Raw genomic sequence first — 15,514 nt, 5'->3', positions numbered from 1 at the left:
CGTTAGTACTTGGATGGGTGACCGCTTGGGAATACGGGATGCTGTTGGCATTTCTTTTTTCAATTTATTCAGATTTTAACATGACCAACACAATATATTTATGATCCTTAATGTGATTGTGTGGAAACGTTAACGTGTGTGGAAACGTTGTAATTTGGCCGTGATCGTCTAGTGGTTAGGACCCTACGTTGTGGGGTCTGATAGCGTAAAACCGTAGTAACCCAGGTTCGAATCCTGGTCACGGCATTTCAAAGCTAGTGGAAAAGCACAATGAGATAGCAACTGAGTAATTTTCGTTCAGTTGTTGTAGGTTTTTACTGATTTTATGGTTAAGTAAACGGGAATGGGTTCAGCAAATTTGACCTGTAAACTGAAACAATTCCTGTGCGTTCACTTGAGCCGGCGAAAAGCATTGTAATTTGCATGAGTTTTACTACTCAACGGTGTTGTATGGCAACATGTGAAATATTCGTAAAATGAACTATATTCTTTATAGGTATGTGAGTGTAAAACTGAAAGCAGCAAAATGATTAGTTTAATCGAGAAGCAGTACCTTGCCTGATGTTGTTGGTGTCAACATCCGTGCGGAATCGACAAGAAAAAGGTTCAAGTAGTAGGGCTCTCTCATGTGAAATTTAGCTTTGCGCAGTGGCAATATCATAACCAATGAGGGTCTCCCGAGGTGTGATTATTGCTAGTTGAAAACTTTAACCAATACCCCGCCACGATGAAGTGAAACATTCTTTGTTGTCGGCAATTTTTGACAGCTCCAGCAGGAGCATATTCTCATAAAGAACCTTAACACTGTGTTCGGTTATTGTTTACTGTTGTCTGCTTGATCAACCTTTAGTAAGCGTTTGGTTAATCAATCCCACAAAGGATAAATGAATAGTTTTACAGAGGGAGAGCAGACATTGACTGCTTGGAACGTGTTTAGTCTCGACCCTCGGGTTAGTATTAAACAGCAAGGTTGTCATTTGGTTTGCCAATAATCCAACAGCCAAGCCCTCAATCATCTCCTTCAAAGCAAGTTTGGTTATTTTAGAAGGACAGGATTGGGATTTGGTTTGTTTCCTGTCTTGGGTGTCGTCAACGCAATTAAAATCGCCTATCAACACTAAGGGCAGCCGTGTTGTTGAAGCATAAGCAGGGATGGTACGACGAAGAAAATTTTTCTCTCTTCCTTAGCCTGTTTTCCTGATGGAACATAAATATTGATGACAGTAAACGAATTAAAATCTATAGATATCAGTCTGCCGTCAGGATCAAGAAGAAGTCGAGAATGGTCCAAGCCATGTTTAACGAGAAAGGCTGTCCCATTTTTGTTGGGCCCAACATTCGACAAGTAGTAGTAGCAGTTTTTAATAATTGGACACGAATGACATGCCACCTCTTGCAGCCCCACTACGTCAAAGTTACCATCCCTGCAAAATTTAAAAAGTATTTGTCGACGCTCGGCTGATTTTATCCCTCCTTTGTTGATAGAAGCGATTTTAATGTCCAGATTCATTTATGGGGTAATGGTATTTGGCTAGGTTTTCCAGGTCTTAAATTTTGTCGGTGATCGTAGGTAAGTATTTGGTCCGGGCTTTTTTATTTTTTGTCTGGTAGTCATTTGGTGTCAGGGAGGCATTGTCAGTGTCAGACTCAATGGCAACAACATTCCCCGTATCGGGTACAGTTGAATCCATTGTTGACACTGAAGGTATACGGATTCCTAGGGATTGGGTTTCTGGGATGATCACGGCTTGAGTTGGGAGAAACTGTCCTGGAGGAATGTCAGAAGAAGCTAATTCGTTAATGGCTGTTAAGTTGTCGGTCTCCATGGCTTCGTTTCCCTCAGATGAAAGCTCTAATGAGACTCCCTTAGAAGGTTCTGTAAGTAAAACGGCATTTTCCTGGATTGTAACCGTTGGCTCAGCATTAGCTGCCTCTTCTACGTGGCTATTTTGAGCACCAAGAGATTTCTTGGCATTGCTAGCTTCTTTATTCCTTCTAACGGTAGGACAATTGTTACTAAAATGATTTTCGTCGTCACAAAGTCTGCAAGTCGGTCGTTGACCTTCGTACTTCACAATGGCACGATAACTGCCAATGTTTACGTACGAAGGTATGTTCTTCGTCAATGTCATACGGACAATCATCCAAGTGGCAAGAACTGAGTATAAGACCTCGTCATCCTCGGTAGCCCTATAGCGTTTCCAACGAGTATCAATTACAGTTCCATATTCTTTAAGACGAGTTTGGACTACCCCTGAGTCAAGATTCTGTGGAATCCCAGCAATTCTTACCAATCTCTCCTCAATGTTACTATCTCTAATGACAACATTTACTTCCTTCCCCTCCAGTTCAGTACGGACAATGCCAGAGTGTTTTGACAAAAAAGATCTAGTGTAAGCTTCAGTGGTAAATGCAAATCTTGAGACCTGGTTTCTTTTTCTAGAACTGCTACAAGACCTAACACATGCTGTGGTTCTACTTTTAACGAACGGACGAACCCATGTACCGCCCGCATGCTCAATCTCGGGAATTGGACCCCGAAATCGATGTCAACTCAGTTTTGCCATTGGACAGCAATTACCCCTCAAAACAAAGAGGAATACTGTCAAACAGACAGGGAAGGAAGGGGAATGACCCCAACCAAAACAGAACAATCACAAACAATCAATAAAACGGGAAAATGATCTAACAACCAAATTTCTACAAATATACACAACAAAAACAACAAATACGAAAAATAACAAATAAACAAAGTTATCACTCACACCTTGGAAACAATGGGAGACACAAGAAAAAAAAACACGTCTGCACCCAAACTGAGGACCGTCACCGTGAAAAATTACGCTGTTAATCAACAAACTCAATAAAGCACTTAACATTTCATTAATAACGTTTTCCGACAGCAAAGCTTTTGCTTCAGCTATAAGAAGAATAAGAAGAAGTAGAAGAAGAAGAAGAAGAAGACGGCTGCGGCGGCGGTGGCGGCGGCTTCTACCATCACACCGGGAACCAGACAATAGAAATTCAACAACATCAGGTCTCTTTAATGTCCGGGAATGGCTTTGTAAAGCAAGGCATGGGTTGTTTAAAAAGAAAAGGGTTAGTTTCAACTAAGCGTTTATCGTAAAAATTATTGACGCCAATCCCATATTGTCTAGTGGTTAGTTTTTATGGAGGGAATTCCGGAAGGGAAAAATAAGATAAAGATAAAGAAACTAATTGTTTATCGTAAAAATTATTGACGCTAATCCCATATTATCTAGTGATTAGGATACCTGGCTCTCACCCAGGAGGCCTGGGTTCAATTCCCGGTATGGAATAAAAACTAAAGAATTTGCCACATATTGGGAACAGATTAATTGCATATATCATATCCATCTCCATTAATACTTAATTTTTTTTTTTTACCTGGCCTACCGAGGAATCAGACATTTTCCTCGTAGTTTTTTCCATACGTAATTCATTTTTGCTCATGACGTATGTAACTTTAGACAACAGGTGGCGGACTTCACTCCTAAATATTCATGATTTTCCAAATTAGATAAACAATTTATTGCGATGACCGAGAACCGAACTCGGGTCGATTGCTTACAATCTACACTGAGGAACATATGCCGAGAGCAGCTCCATAACACCATCCGGCGAGGGTTCAGAAACGAGCATCCAGGAGTGTTGCCAGTTGGGGAATATCTTTCGGGATCCATGGATGGGGGGCTCTACAGACTGAGGTACGCGGAGGCAGGGTCCAATCTTTGGACTGTTAAGAATTGTCGCCGATGACGTCTCCGTAAGCCCAGTCAATGCAGTCCGCGGACTTCGGAAAGTAGCTCGGCAGCGCTATACCAGGGACCTAATTTCCGACAAGAGCCACCAGGAAGTAGTTGCCACTGGCCTCTCCCTGGAAGACAAGTCGAAAGACATGGCTCACCTGGTATCCTGCCGTACGCCCCTCTCCTTCCGAGACTGGAGATATCTTCACAGGGCCCGGCTCGACATCCTTCCTCTTCGGGGCACTCGTGGTTTTGCTCACAGGAGCAAGATACGAATTGCCGCCGATGCGGAAAGGATAACGAGACCAGGTTTCATGTGCTTAACCACTGTGAAGAAGGTCTCCAGCTCGCCACCAAGAGGCACAACACCATCCAAGATCTCTTGGAGTCGCTGCTAGTCAAGCAGGGACACGACGTCACGATCAACAATGCCATCCCCTGGCAAAGGTTAAGACCGGAAGTTGAATTTTAACTATCCGGTTCCCGGTTGATGGTCGACGTCGTGGTGTGCTATGACCAACCAGGGAGTATGGAGAATGCCTACCAGCGGAAATATGATAAATATTCTTCGCATGGGAGGATTCTCCCCCTGGTTGTCGGGTCTCTTGGATCATGGTACCCCAGGAACGACGAAATCTGTTCGATTCTTGGAATCAACGGAAGATCCTGGGGTGCCTTCCGATTCAGGGCCCGATTGGCAGTGATCCAGGGATCAATGGATATGGTGTGTGCCCATTTCCATCATGGTGCAAAAACCCCGAAGCTGAGGATATCCCGCCTCTTCCCGTAGAAACTCCCTACCCAGTAGAATAGTAGACTCTTTCCCATTTTTTTTATTTATGTAATTTTATTAGTATTTTAAAATGCACCTACCCCATACATTTTTATTCCCCTTCCGGAAACCCCTCAATAAACTAACCACTAGACAATATGGGATTAGCCTCAATAAATTTTACGATAAACACTCAGTTTCTTTATCTTTACCTTATTTTTCCCTTCCGGAAACCCCTCCATAAAAACTAACCACTAGACAATATGGGATTGGCGTCAAAGAAGGACTACGAGGAAAATATCTGATTCCTCGGTAGGCCAGGTCAGAAACATGAAGTATTAATGGAGATGAATATGATATATGCAATTAATCTGTTCCCAATACCAGTGTTTTGCATTTTTTCAAAAAGATGAGATAAGATAATTTTGATATCTTTTGATATCTTTTATCTTTAAAATTTTTTGTAATATCTTTATCTTATCTTATCGGTTTTTAAAAAGATATTTTAAAAGATATTTTAAAAGATGATTTTGTCACGTGATTATTTTTTCGTGCATGATTCCCTCTGTTGTCTAATAGCGTTATTATAATGTTAGACTCAAACTGCAATGTCAGTGGATCGCCGAAACCTAATAATCATTAATCTGGCAACCCTGAGCCATTGTTCCGCTTTCTTTATTGCCTTCCCCCTCTTTAGCCCTCTCCCTCTCTCTGACGTTCTCGTCTGCGATATAGCGTGGCAGACCTGTCAGAGTCAAGAACGTCACACTTTTATGTTTTTCTAGTTTCTTCTTCATTCTCAGAGTTAATTCCTTCAGATCGTTGAAAGTTATTGTCCCCTCTTCATACATTACCCCAGGTATATAATATTATAAGTTGTATTCTGTGTACCCGTGCTAAATACTGATTTGTGTCCAGTCGCCATCTCGGCTCCGGAATTTATCTGCCTTTCTCGGCCCCCCTTTGATATTTGTCTATCATTACTGATTCGGGTAATATTTGCTTATATTTATTATACATATATTTGGTCCTAATCTGTGCGTCCCTTCCCTCAGGTCTGATTGTCCTCTAGTGTTGTCCAGTTACTGTACGAGTCACAATCTCTTCACATTTTGTGTGTGTGTCTGCAACCCCAGGTATTACCCGTTGTACAACTTATTATGGAACACAAACTGATTCCCTCTATCTTTCTAGAAACCGCACATTTATCTCCCACACCTGGTTTCTCATCGTCTCATATGGAATACAACATTCATTCATGCAAAACCTAGAGCCAGGTTACGAGGAATTTCATGCAAGGTTCCATCAGTAGTAACAGTCAGTTTGAAGAATGCAGAATTGCAGACTAGAGACTACAGATCAGAAGAGCAGATACAGTCTAGTTACCTACAGAAGTTCCATCAAGAAAGTGACACGCTTTGCTTTTTTTTTACATTCAAAAGTGAATGACTGAATTGTTCACTGAGCTGACAGAAGACGCAATTGATTGTAATCGGTCTCTTTTTCGGTCTTCGAAAAAAATATTTAGATTCAACCTTTCCTTGGTTGCTTTGCCTTGCCTGACAGGCTGACATGCCTGTTTCTTTGTGGTTTCGGCTTAAACCTTCACAGGTTTTGTTGAATTCTATTTACGGTTTTGAAAATTGAAGATATGTTTTTTAAACTTGCACATTCAGTGCTAGAGTGTTTGGTTATATGAAAGCACTGCTACTGATATTCTATCAGCCAAACGGGACCGCATGAAACCTTGTTTATTTCAGTCTCTTTTATTCATTAAAAAAAATTACAAGTGGGCAAAATAAATATGAGGAAAAGTATTTGTTTTGGTGTTTGGTACTGTTATTGACTTATTGTAATGGTGTATAACATATATTATATAAAAATTTAAGAAAGAAAACGAATGCGTAAGAATAAGAGTAATTTGCTAAGGGGAAGGACACTTTTTGCAATGTATCAGTATTTATTTTTAAAAATTTCATTTTAAAATCGATTTTATCGCCGTTTTAATGATCGATTGATTAATCGATTTATCTTTTATCTTATCTTTATATTTAGCGTTTTTCTGTATTATCTTATCTTATCTTATCTTTGGAATCAGCAAATTATCTTATCTTATCTAGATAATGAAAAAAAAAGATGCAAAACACTGCCCAATACATGGCAAATTTTTTATGTTTATTCCCATACTGGGAATCGAACCCGGGCCTCCTGTATGAGAGCGAGGTATCCTAACCACTAGACAATATGAGATAATCCTTAATAAATTTTACGATAAACACTTAGTTTCTTTATCTTTATCTTATTTTTCCCTTCCGAAAACCCCTCCATAAAAACTAACCACTAGACAATATGGGATTGGCGTCAATAATTTTTACGATAAACGCTTAGTTGAAACTAACCCTTTACTTTTTAAACAACCCATGCTTTGCTTTACAAAGCCATATTATTATTATTAATATTCTTCTTCTTCTTCTTCTTCTTCTTCTTCTTCTTCTTCTTCTTCTTCTTCTTCTTCTTTTCCAGCAAAATAGCCGGTATGGAACGAGAGGTAAACGTTGACGTTAACAAAATACGGCCACATCTGCTACATTAGTGGCGATTAATTAACAAAAGGTATTTTAAAAGCGTCCACAAAAGAAATTGTTGAATGTTAAACATTGACGTCAGCAAAGTCACCGGTTTGGAACGAGAGGTAAACGTTGACGTAAACAAAAGGACATCGTTAATATATACGTAACTGGCCCATAAGAGGATCGAACTCGTGACCTCCACGTTATTAGCACGGCGCTCTAACCAACTGAGCTAACAGGCCGTCATATTCGTATCATTGTTTTACTCAATTAAATTAGCCAGCGTCTCAGCTAGCATTAAAAAACATCCCACCTCGGAACCATACTACAATGTTTCCTGTTTCCGTTTACGTTGTTGTGCATACGAGGTCGCTTCCTTAACTTTCACACCAATTTCGAACGACTACCTTATAACGTCATTTCAAAATATGTAACTCTTCACTAGAAGTTTTCCATTTAACACAATCGGCAAGTTGACTAAGCTTTACGAAATATCTCTTATGACAATTCTTGTTTCGGGAGCTATGAATAAAGCTGAATGCAGTAGATGCTGACACTTAATATTGTATTTGTCGAGAGAGACTGAAACTGATTTGCCACTTCAGTATTCAGCTCTGCGACTGACAATCCATAGGGCAAATGATAGTTAACAGTAATGGTGCCTAGATGGCAAAGAGAAAAGGGGTTAGATGGGAATATTCACGCGTGAAATTTATACAAGTACTACCTGTGGCAAGGCTGTTGACCATTAGGTTTGAATGTGCAACGAACAACAGGACAGATATGCACGGATCACTTCAGTAATGCCGCTATAGAAAACATGTAGGTATAAACATACGTGAATAAGTATAAATTAGACATAACATTTTACTATAGAAACATACCTGATGCACTAATATGTGATAAATAGCAAGATCACGGTAATTAACACTAGCAGGTGATCAGAACAGAGAATGACACGTGAGAAAAATGAGGTTTGCAGACGAAGACTAGAAATGGCTTTGACAAGGAAGAAGGGAAAGAAAAGAAGGGAGAGGGAGGAAAACGTTGCCAGATGGTGAACAATAATTATCGCCGCAACATTCTCCCCCGAATCAAGAGCGGAATTTACACGGATGCGATTGATGAGTCCAATCCACTGCGATTTGAATATAGAGTTCGGAGATGACTGCAACGCGAGGCTCGAATCGTGACGTTCTTGTCGATAGCTGGATCGGCTGTGGTTGGTGCGCGGATGGTAGATGCGCATTCCAGCAGGCATAGACGATGGATCGCCCTAGAATAGACACCCGTCTCTGTTTGAATCTTTACGACTCGGACCAGCCCATCTTCTCCTGGGAATGTTGGAATGATGTGACCGATTTTCCATTGGCCCCGGGGTTGATTGGGATCAATCATTAGTACAACGTCACCGACGGCTAAATTGGGATGTTCCGCCTTCCATTTCTTGCGCGGAACGAGGGATGGAAGGTAGATTTTCGTCCAAAGGTCCCAGAATAATTGAGCAGAGCGTTGCACGTACCGCAATCTTTCACGTGGTAAGGCATCTGAGAAAGATCCTGGTGGAAGGTCGTATGCTGGAGGACGGTTGAGGAAATCATTTGGCGTGAGGGGCCGAAAATCCGACGGATCCGTACTGGCATAGGTTAAGGGTCGGGCGTTCAACATTCCACCGATCTCGGCCAGCAGCGTGCGGAGTATCTCGTCGGTAGGGTACCGGAATCCTTCTTTTTCAATTTCCAGGGCTCGGTAAAGGGCTTTCTTGGTCGATCGGACGAGGCTCTCGTGTGCACCACCAAAATGCGGAGCTCGGGGGGGGTTGAAACTTCCAGTCGATGTTCTTCTCCTTGTTGAAGCGCTGGAATGATGGATCGTTCGGCATTTCTTGAAGGAGAGGATTCAGTTCGTTCTCCGCACCTACAAAATTGGTGCCGTTGTCGGAATGCACTGTAGATGGTTTGGTGTAGAGGCCGATGAAGCGCCGGAAGACTAGAAGGAAGTCGTCTGTAGAAAGCGACTCGGCCATCTCCAAATGGACGGCACGAGTTACTAGGCAGGTGAAGAGCGCACCGTAGCGTTTCAAAACTCGGTTTCGTCCCGGGCTGGTCTCCAACGGTCAAAAATAATCGACAGCTACATGGGCGAACGGTGGGGAATAAGAATCCAGTCGGAAAGAGGGTAGATCTCCCATAAGTTGGCTGGCGGGAGTGGCTCGTTCCCGAATACAGACTGGACACAGTCTCCGGATTTGCTTCACCGCTTCGCGTCCTAGAACTATCCAAAAATGTTGGTTGAGTTTCGCGAACAGATAGTCTGTCCCGACATGGTGTAGGTCTTCATGCAAAATCTGGATCAATTTTTCGGTCGGGGGATGCTTGCTAGGAAGGATCGGCGGGTGAATGGTATCGTAAGGAAGTTTGGCATGGCCTGTTCGTCCACCCAATCGGAGCAAATTGTCCGGACCCAAAAATGGCCGTAGTTGCAGAAGATGGGATGACGAATGTAAACTTTTACCGTTCTTTAAGCGCTGGATGTCTTCACTGAAGCTCTACTTTTGGCATCTTTCCACCAGCTCTCGGGATGGGCCTTCTAGTTTCAGGAATGGTGACAAGTTGGAACGATCCAGTGGAAGATTGGACCAATCGGACACGCTTTGCTTCAGACGGGAAACGTAGACCTTGCTCGTCCGCATTTCTTCGGACACGGCGATCCAAGGAAGATCTTTCGGCCAGTTTTCCTTGGGTCGGAGTAGAAATTCGGGTCCGTTCAACCAGTGAGCAGATAAACCTTCTTCCTCGATGACGGATCTGGTTGTCTCGTCCGCTGGATTCATCTTGCCCGGCACGAAGCGCCACTCTTCGGGTTCCGTGAGCGTCTGAATTTCGCCTACACGGTTGGAGACGTAGACTTGGTAATACGACGCGGTGGCACGGATCCAATTACGGACCGTACTACTATCAGTCCAAAAGAAACGACTCTGGATTTTCTTACTAAGGCAGCTACAGACGAATCGCGCTAATCGGGATCCAAGAACGGCCGCGTTCAGTTCCAGTTTGGGCACCGATACCGTCTTCTTCGGCACTAACTTGTTACTAGCCTTGATTTGATGTACGCCAATACGCCCGTCACGATAACTATTCCACACATAGACAACGGCCGCGTAGGCTTCCTCGGAGGCGTCGCAGAAGATGTGAAGTTGAGACTCTTCTATCTGGGAGTCCTCGGGAAATAAACATCGTTCAACCGTGTTAGCAGATAATTTTCGGACGACGTCAAACCAGGCGGTCCACCAATTCTGATCAGCTTCGTCGACTGCTTCCGTCCAGCTGGATCCTTTCAGCCCGAGCGCTCTCAATCTTATCTTCGCCTTCACGATTAAAGGTGCGGCTGTTCCAAATGGATCAAATACGCTGGTGACTTTGCTGGTGATTCCGACGCGGGTGTACTCAATGTTGTCCAGATTGTCCACTCGGAATCCCAGGGCGTCCGTCGTGGTATTCCAAACGAGCCCGAGCACTTTGTCGAACTCTTTGCTGGAGAGGTTATAACATCCGGGTGAGTTAACGACTGGTTTTGCTGGCTTATCCTTCATGATGGCTTGGGTAAACTCGGGTGAGTTCGATATCCACCCTTGTAGATGTAGATCGGCGCTGGATAAGACTCTCTCGACTGTGACGGCTTCTTCTAGGCCTTCTGCTACCGAACTGGATGAACTTAGATAATCATCGACGTATAATTTTCCTTTTACTACTTCGACGATCTTCTCTCTTGCTCCAGCGTCGATGGCGGCTCTCCGACTGGTGTGGATCGCGATAAAAGGCGGACAAGTGGCTCCGAACGGGAGTCGATCCATGCGGCAGACGATATAATCCGGCAAATCAGGTTCCTTCCATAGAAAAAAAAAGAAGTTAGCATCCGCTGGGCGTAGTCGAAAACGACTAAACATCGCTTCCACATCGGAGGCCCAGGCCACTTCTCCTTCACGAAACTGGATCAATACGGCAGGAAGTGATGGCTGCAAAGCGGGACCGCTCAGGATCGCATCGTTTAGGCATTTCCCTTTGAAAGGGGCTGCTGCGTCGAAGACGACTCTTAATTTCTGCCCCTTGTAGACTCCATGATGGGCGAGAAAATATCTTGCTTCATCTGCGGCCGGCCCGGCCAGACGGGACGCGTAAGCTTGGTCGAGAGTTTTCTTCATCGCGGCACGATAATCCGCTTCAAATTGGGGATCACGTTCAAATCTGCGTAGAAGACACCTGAATCGGTCTTCAACCATCCGACGATTATTGATCAAGTCCGGCTCCCCTTCGCGCCATGTTATCAGAACTTCGTATCCTAGGTCCAGCTTTCGTGTTCCGTCGTCAAGGATTGAGAAGGCCCGTTTCTCATCTGCTGACATGCCTGGCAGCTGGTATTCGGTCCCGTAGCTCTCGGTTTCACAGAAATGTTTCATCTCTTCGGTCAGCTGGGCCAACTGAAACGATCCAGTGACGGTGTGTGCACGAACTGCGGTAACCATGGTGCCATCTTGCACCACTCCTCTGATGAGCCATCCAAATCTGTTCAGCGTTGCCATCGGTTCATAGTCTGCACCCACTCTTGACTCTAAGGCGGCAACTAAATGAGAAAGATCCGTTCCAATTAAAATATCGACTCTTCCGCCGGTTGCTGTAACTGGGAGGTCTGAAAGATGCTTCCAACGCTGTTTCAGAGACGGCCAATCGGTAACCGGGATGTCGCTGGCCACCGATGGTAGAGTGGAACAGGGAATAGAGATGGTTTCGCCGTTGGTGTCTCGGACGTCGAAGGTGATTCGTTGGGAAGGATAACGATTAATCACATTGCCGGCTCCAATAATTGTTAAGAGGTGACGAGTTCCGCGTAGATTGAGGTAATTTGCAAAACCTTGCCGCATCAAAGTTGAATCGCTGCCTTCATCTACAAATTCGTTGGCCAGTGCCCAGTTTCCATCCGCTTTTTGAACTTGAAGCCGCATCATCCCCATCGCCACACGTCCGGGTTTTCTTGATTCGATGTGCAGAATGGACGGCCTGGCGGTGACGGAAGTGTCAACGCTGATCTGACTGGCTTCATGCAGTAATGGATGATGGAAATGGGTGCAGTTCGGTTGGCTGCAGGGTTTTCTCTGAGAACAGAAACGGACGGAGTGTTTGGCTTTTAGACAACCAAAACATAAGCGATGTCGTGCACAGAACGCGACGCGGCTGCTGACGGAAAGATTCTTAAAATCTCCACAAGTTTCGAGTTTGTGCTCGCCTTCACACTTGAAGCAGAAATTACGAGTGGCTGGCTTCGACGGTGTGAAGGAACCGGAATGTTGCTTTGAAGAGACCTGGTTTGTTCGAGCGGCAAAACGTACAGGTTTAGGTGTCGATTGAAGTTGGTCGGCGGCTATGCTTTAAGCATTCTGGTAGGCTGCGGCACGATCACAAAGCCAGCCTCCAAACGTGTTCAGGCTCCGAGTCTCCAATCCTCCTTTTCGGCCGTCGTTCCAGGCCAGTCGGTCGGGAAGTTGTAGTCGGAGGCAAACCTTCTCTATCAGGTCGGCTGTGGCCGTCTCCCCAATGCGAGAGAGGTCGAAGAAATGCGTCCAAATTTTCCCGGCATACCGCTTGAAGACCGATGGATCATTCTTCAACTCGAGCTTTTCGATGGCTTGGAGGTGCGCTGCCCGCATCACGTCACGCCATCCGCATGACTTCTTCAGCCTGACCAAAGCTTCAATGTAGGCTCCTTCTCCTCCTCAAAGTCCGTGAACGACATCCAGGCAATCTCCTCTTAGATGACGTTTAAGCAAGGCCAGTTTTTCACCAGGGACCTTGGCTGTGTCGTGAACTAAGGCTCTGAACAGATCCACCCAAGCGAACCAATCCAACGTTCTACCGCTGTATGGCTCGAGATCCGCTTTGATAGAGAACCTAGAATTATTTCATTGGTTGGCTTCAGCTTTCCCGCTGCATAGCTGTCGATCCAGGCGTCGGGAGCTATATTCTCTTGTCGCTGCCGAAGCTTCCAATTAGTAGCTAGCAGTGATGCGTGACTAATTTGTTGACTGACTGAAGTGAGATGGTCCGGATCACCATCGCTCATCTGTAGATTCAGAAGTGCTCCCTCTGCTGCCTCTTGCTGATTGCGCAGTTCCTCGGCTCGATTATGCGCTTCTTCTGCTTGGCTTCGAGCGTCATCTGCTCGTTGTCGGGCTGCTTGGAGTTCCTCCTCTTGATTAACGCGACGACGACCACCAACTCCTCCGTGCTGGATAACTGATGTGGCTTCATCTTCCCTGGAGTCGAGATGTTGCTCGGCATTGGCTATCGTCTCACCGACCTCTTGGACGTATCTAAGATGTAACTCGTCCTGCTTCTCGTTCTCCTCCGAATCTTCCATGGTCAGTAATTCGGTATGGAGAGACGTGGCTCGTTTCAGTAGATCCTTGAGGTGTCGTACGAGACCAGCAATTGCTCCCCGTGAACCAGCTGCCCTGATGTGCTCGTTGAGATGGCGATTGGTGTTGATAATCTGAGACCGTAACGTTCGCCGTTTCTTCTTTGCGATCGCCAAGTCCACGAATGGCTCTTCTGTAGTCTCGATCAAGACAGCTTCGGCTCCTCCCTCCATTCCTGCACGTGTATGAGACCAACGGAATGGCTTGAAGGTTGCACAGCGATGAGATCTGGGTGTACAGGGAGAACTCAACGGAAGATGACTTGAAGACTGCACAGTGATGAGGTCTGTGTGAGCAGCAGTCGGCTAGATGTATGAAGAGATGTCTCTCTGATGAGACTGTTGAGTCACCAACTCTGACATTTCAAAGCTCCGGTTCGAAGGACCAATGTTTCGGGAGCTATGAATAAAGCTGAATGCAGTAGATGCTGACACTTAATATTGTATTTGTCGAGAGAGACTGAAACTGATTTGCCACTTCAGCATTCAGCTCTGCGACTGAAAATCCATAGGACAAATGATAGTTAACAGTAATGGTGCCAAGATGGCAAAGAGACAAGGGGTTAGATGATTATCGCCGCAACAATTCTTATTGGTAATTTTCCAAGTTTTTGACGATGTAAATAATTCAAAGGGTACATTATTCACATATTTCGCAGATGGTAGGATTCGAACCTACGCTCTAAGATAGAAACTGATTTCGAGTCAGTCGCCTTAACCACTCGGCCACATCTGCTACATTGGTGGCGATTAATTAACATAAGGTATATTAAAAGCGTCCACAAAAGAAATTGTTGAATGTTAAACATTGACGTCAGCAAAGTCACCGGTTTGGAACGAGAGGTAAACGTTGAAGTAAACCAAAGGACATTATTAATATATACGTAACTGGCCCGTAAGAAGATCGAACTCGTGACCTCCACGTAATTAGCACGGCGCTCTAACCAACTGAGCTTACAGGCCGTCATATTCGTACCATTGTTTTACTCAATTAAATTAGCCAGCGTCTCAGCTAGCATTAAAAAACATCCCACCTCGGAACCATACTACAATATTTCCTGTTTCCGTTTACGTTGTTGTGCATACGAGGTCGCTTCCTTAACTTTCACACAAATTTCGAACGACTACCTTATAACGTCATTTCAAAATATGTAACTCTTCACTAGAAGTTTTCCATTTAACACAATCGGCAAGTTGACTAAGCTTTACGAAATATCTCTTATGACAATTCTTATTGGTAATTTTCCAAGTTTTTGACGATGTAAATAATTCAAAGGTTACATTATTCACATATTTCGCAGATGGTAGTATGCGAACCTACGCTCCAAGATGGAAACTGATTTCGAGTCAGTCGCCTTAACCACTCGGCCACAACTGCTACATTGGTGGGGATTAATTAACATAAGGTATATCAAAAGCGTCCACAAAAGAAATTGTTGAATGTTAAACATTGACGTCAGCAAAGTCACCGGTTTGGAACAAGAGGTAAACGTTGATGTAAACAAAAGGACATTGTTAATATATACAGTATCCTCCACAAAAAAGAGGCACCCCCCGGTAGCCCAAAAAATAAAAATTCCTTTTGAGCGCTAGATGGCATTGTTTTTCATTGCACAATACAAACAAAGAAAGCATGCAATTTTTTTTTGTTTGTTTTGACTGCAAATGCGAGACGGTTGCCATGATTTCAATATTTTTTGCTGCGAGCAAAATATGAAAAACGGAGAATTTGAGAAAAAAGTCGGGGAAAGGCTAACCTCTGAATTGTTACCTTTCCCCCAACCCGACTTTTTTCTCAAGTTTTCCGTTTTCCACATTTTCTCGCAACATGAAAACTTATTGGAAACCATGGCAACCCTTTGAAGCTGTGTTATTTCAAAAATGAAAAGCTATTGTTTAAGTGACAGACTATTTCAGACTAGAAATAAGTAAAG

At 44.1% G+C, this 15,514-nt stretch overlaps 2 protein-coding genes, 1 long non-coding RNA gene and 5 other non-coding genes across 8 annotated transcripts; 3 read left to right on the top strand and 5 right to left on the bottom strand.

Annotated features, from left to right (window-relative positions):
• Nucleotides 1-157: 157 nt before the first annotated feature.
• Nucleotides 158-246, top strand: Trnah-gug. Its single transcript is given in 2 exon segments — nucleotides 158-194; nucleotides 212-246. It is a non-coding gene; the product is annotated as a tRNA-His (tRNA).
• Nucleotides 247-637: 391 nt separating this feature from the next.
• LOC123472895 lies at nucleotides 638-779 on the top strand. Its single transcript, XR_006647358.1, has one exon. It is a non-coding gene; the product is annotated as a U4 spliceosomal RNA (small nuclear RNA).
• Nucleotides 780-1,547: 768 nt separating this feature from the next.
• On the bottom strand, nucleotides 1,548-2,515 carry LOC123472592. The gene is made up of 2 exons (XM_045174455.1): nucleotides 2,427-2,515; nucleotides 1,548-2,388 (listed from the first exon to the last, which is right to left on the bottom strand). The coding sequence occupies exons 1-2, from the start codon at nucleotides 2,513-2,515 to the stop codon at nucleotides 1,548-1,550; spliced, it is 930 nt and encodes a 309-aa protein (XP_045030390.1).
• A 2,726-nt stretch (nucleotides 2,516-5,241) lies between these two features.
• Nucleotides 5,242-6,359, top strand: LOC116936330. The gene is made up of 4 exons (XR_006646475.1): nucleotides 5,242-5,401; nucleotides 5,461-5,534; nucleotides 5,598-5,678; nucleotides 5,737-6,359. It is a non-coding gene; the product is annotated as an uncharacterized LOC116936330 (long non-coding RNA).
• A 921-nt stretch (nucleotides 6,360-7,280) lies between these two features.
• Nucleotides 7,281-7,354, bottom strand: Trnai-aau. The gene has a single exon. It is a non-coding gene; the product is annotated as a tRNA-Ile (tRNA).
• A 2,306-nt stretch (nucleotides 7,355-9,660) lies between these two features.
• On the bottom strand, nucleotides 9,661-12,120 carry LOC116935594. Its single transcript, XM_045174454.1, has one exon. The coding sequence runs from the start codon at nucleotides 12,118-12,120 to the stop codon at nucleotides 9,661-9,663; it is 2,460 nt and encodes an 819-aa protein (XP_045030389.1).
• A 2,114-nt stretch (nucleotides 12,121-14,234) lies between these two features.
• Trnas-cga lies at nucleotides 14,235-14,316 on the bottom strand. The gene has a single exon. It is a non-coding gene; the product is annotated as a tRNA-Ser (tRNA).
• Nucleotides 14,317-14,876: 560 nt separating this feature from the next.
• On the bottom strand, nucleotides 14,877-14,958 carry Trnas-cga. The gene has a single exon. It is a non-coding gene; the product is annotated as a tRNA-Ser (tRNA).
• Nucleotides 14,959-15,514: the final 556 nt, after the last annotated feature.

The sequence above is a fragment of the Daphnia magna genome, linkage group LG5 (assembly GCF_020631705.1).
Source record: "Daphnia magna isolate NIES linkage group LG5, ASM2063170v1.1, whole genome shotgun sequence".
In the NCBI taxonomy this organism is placed as follows: domain Eukaryota; kingdom Metazoa; phylum Arthropoda; class Branchiopoda; order Diplostraca; family Daphniidae; genus Daphnia; species Daphnia magna.
The sequence above is the reverse complement of the archived record's forward strand: the minus strand, read 5'-3'. Positions and strand labels throughout refer to the sequence as shown.

Excerpts from the sequence above, each read along its gene's own strand:
- LOC116935594 (XM_045174454.1), bottom strand. The coding sequence starts at position 12,120 with ATGGGGATGATGCGGCTTCAAGTTCAAAAAGCGGATGGAAACTGGGCA.
- LOC123472592 (XM_045174455.1), bottom strand. The coding sequence starts at position 2,515 with ATGCGGGCGGTACATGGGTTCGTCCGTTCGTTAAAAGTAGAACCACAG. Across the intron at positions 2,389-2,426 it reads GTTCTAGAAAAAGAAACCAG|ATCTTTTTTGTCAAAACACT; the intron begins GTCTCAAGATTT and ends AGCTTACACTAG.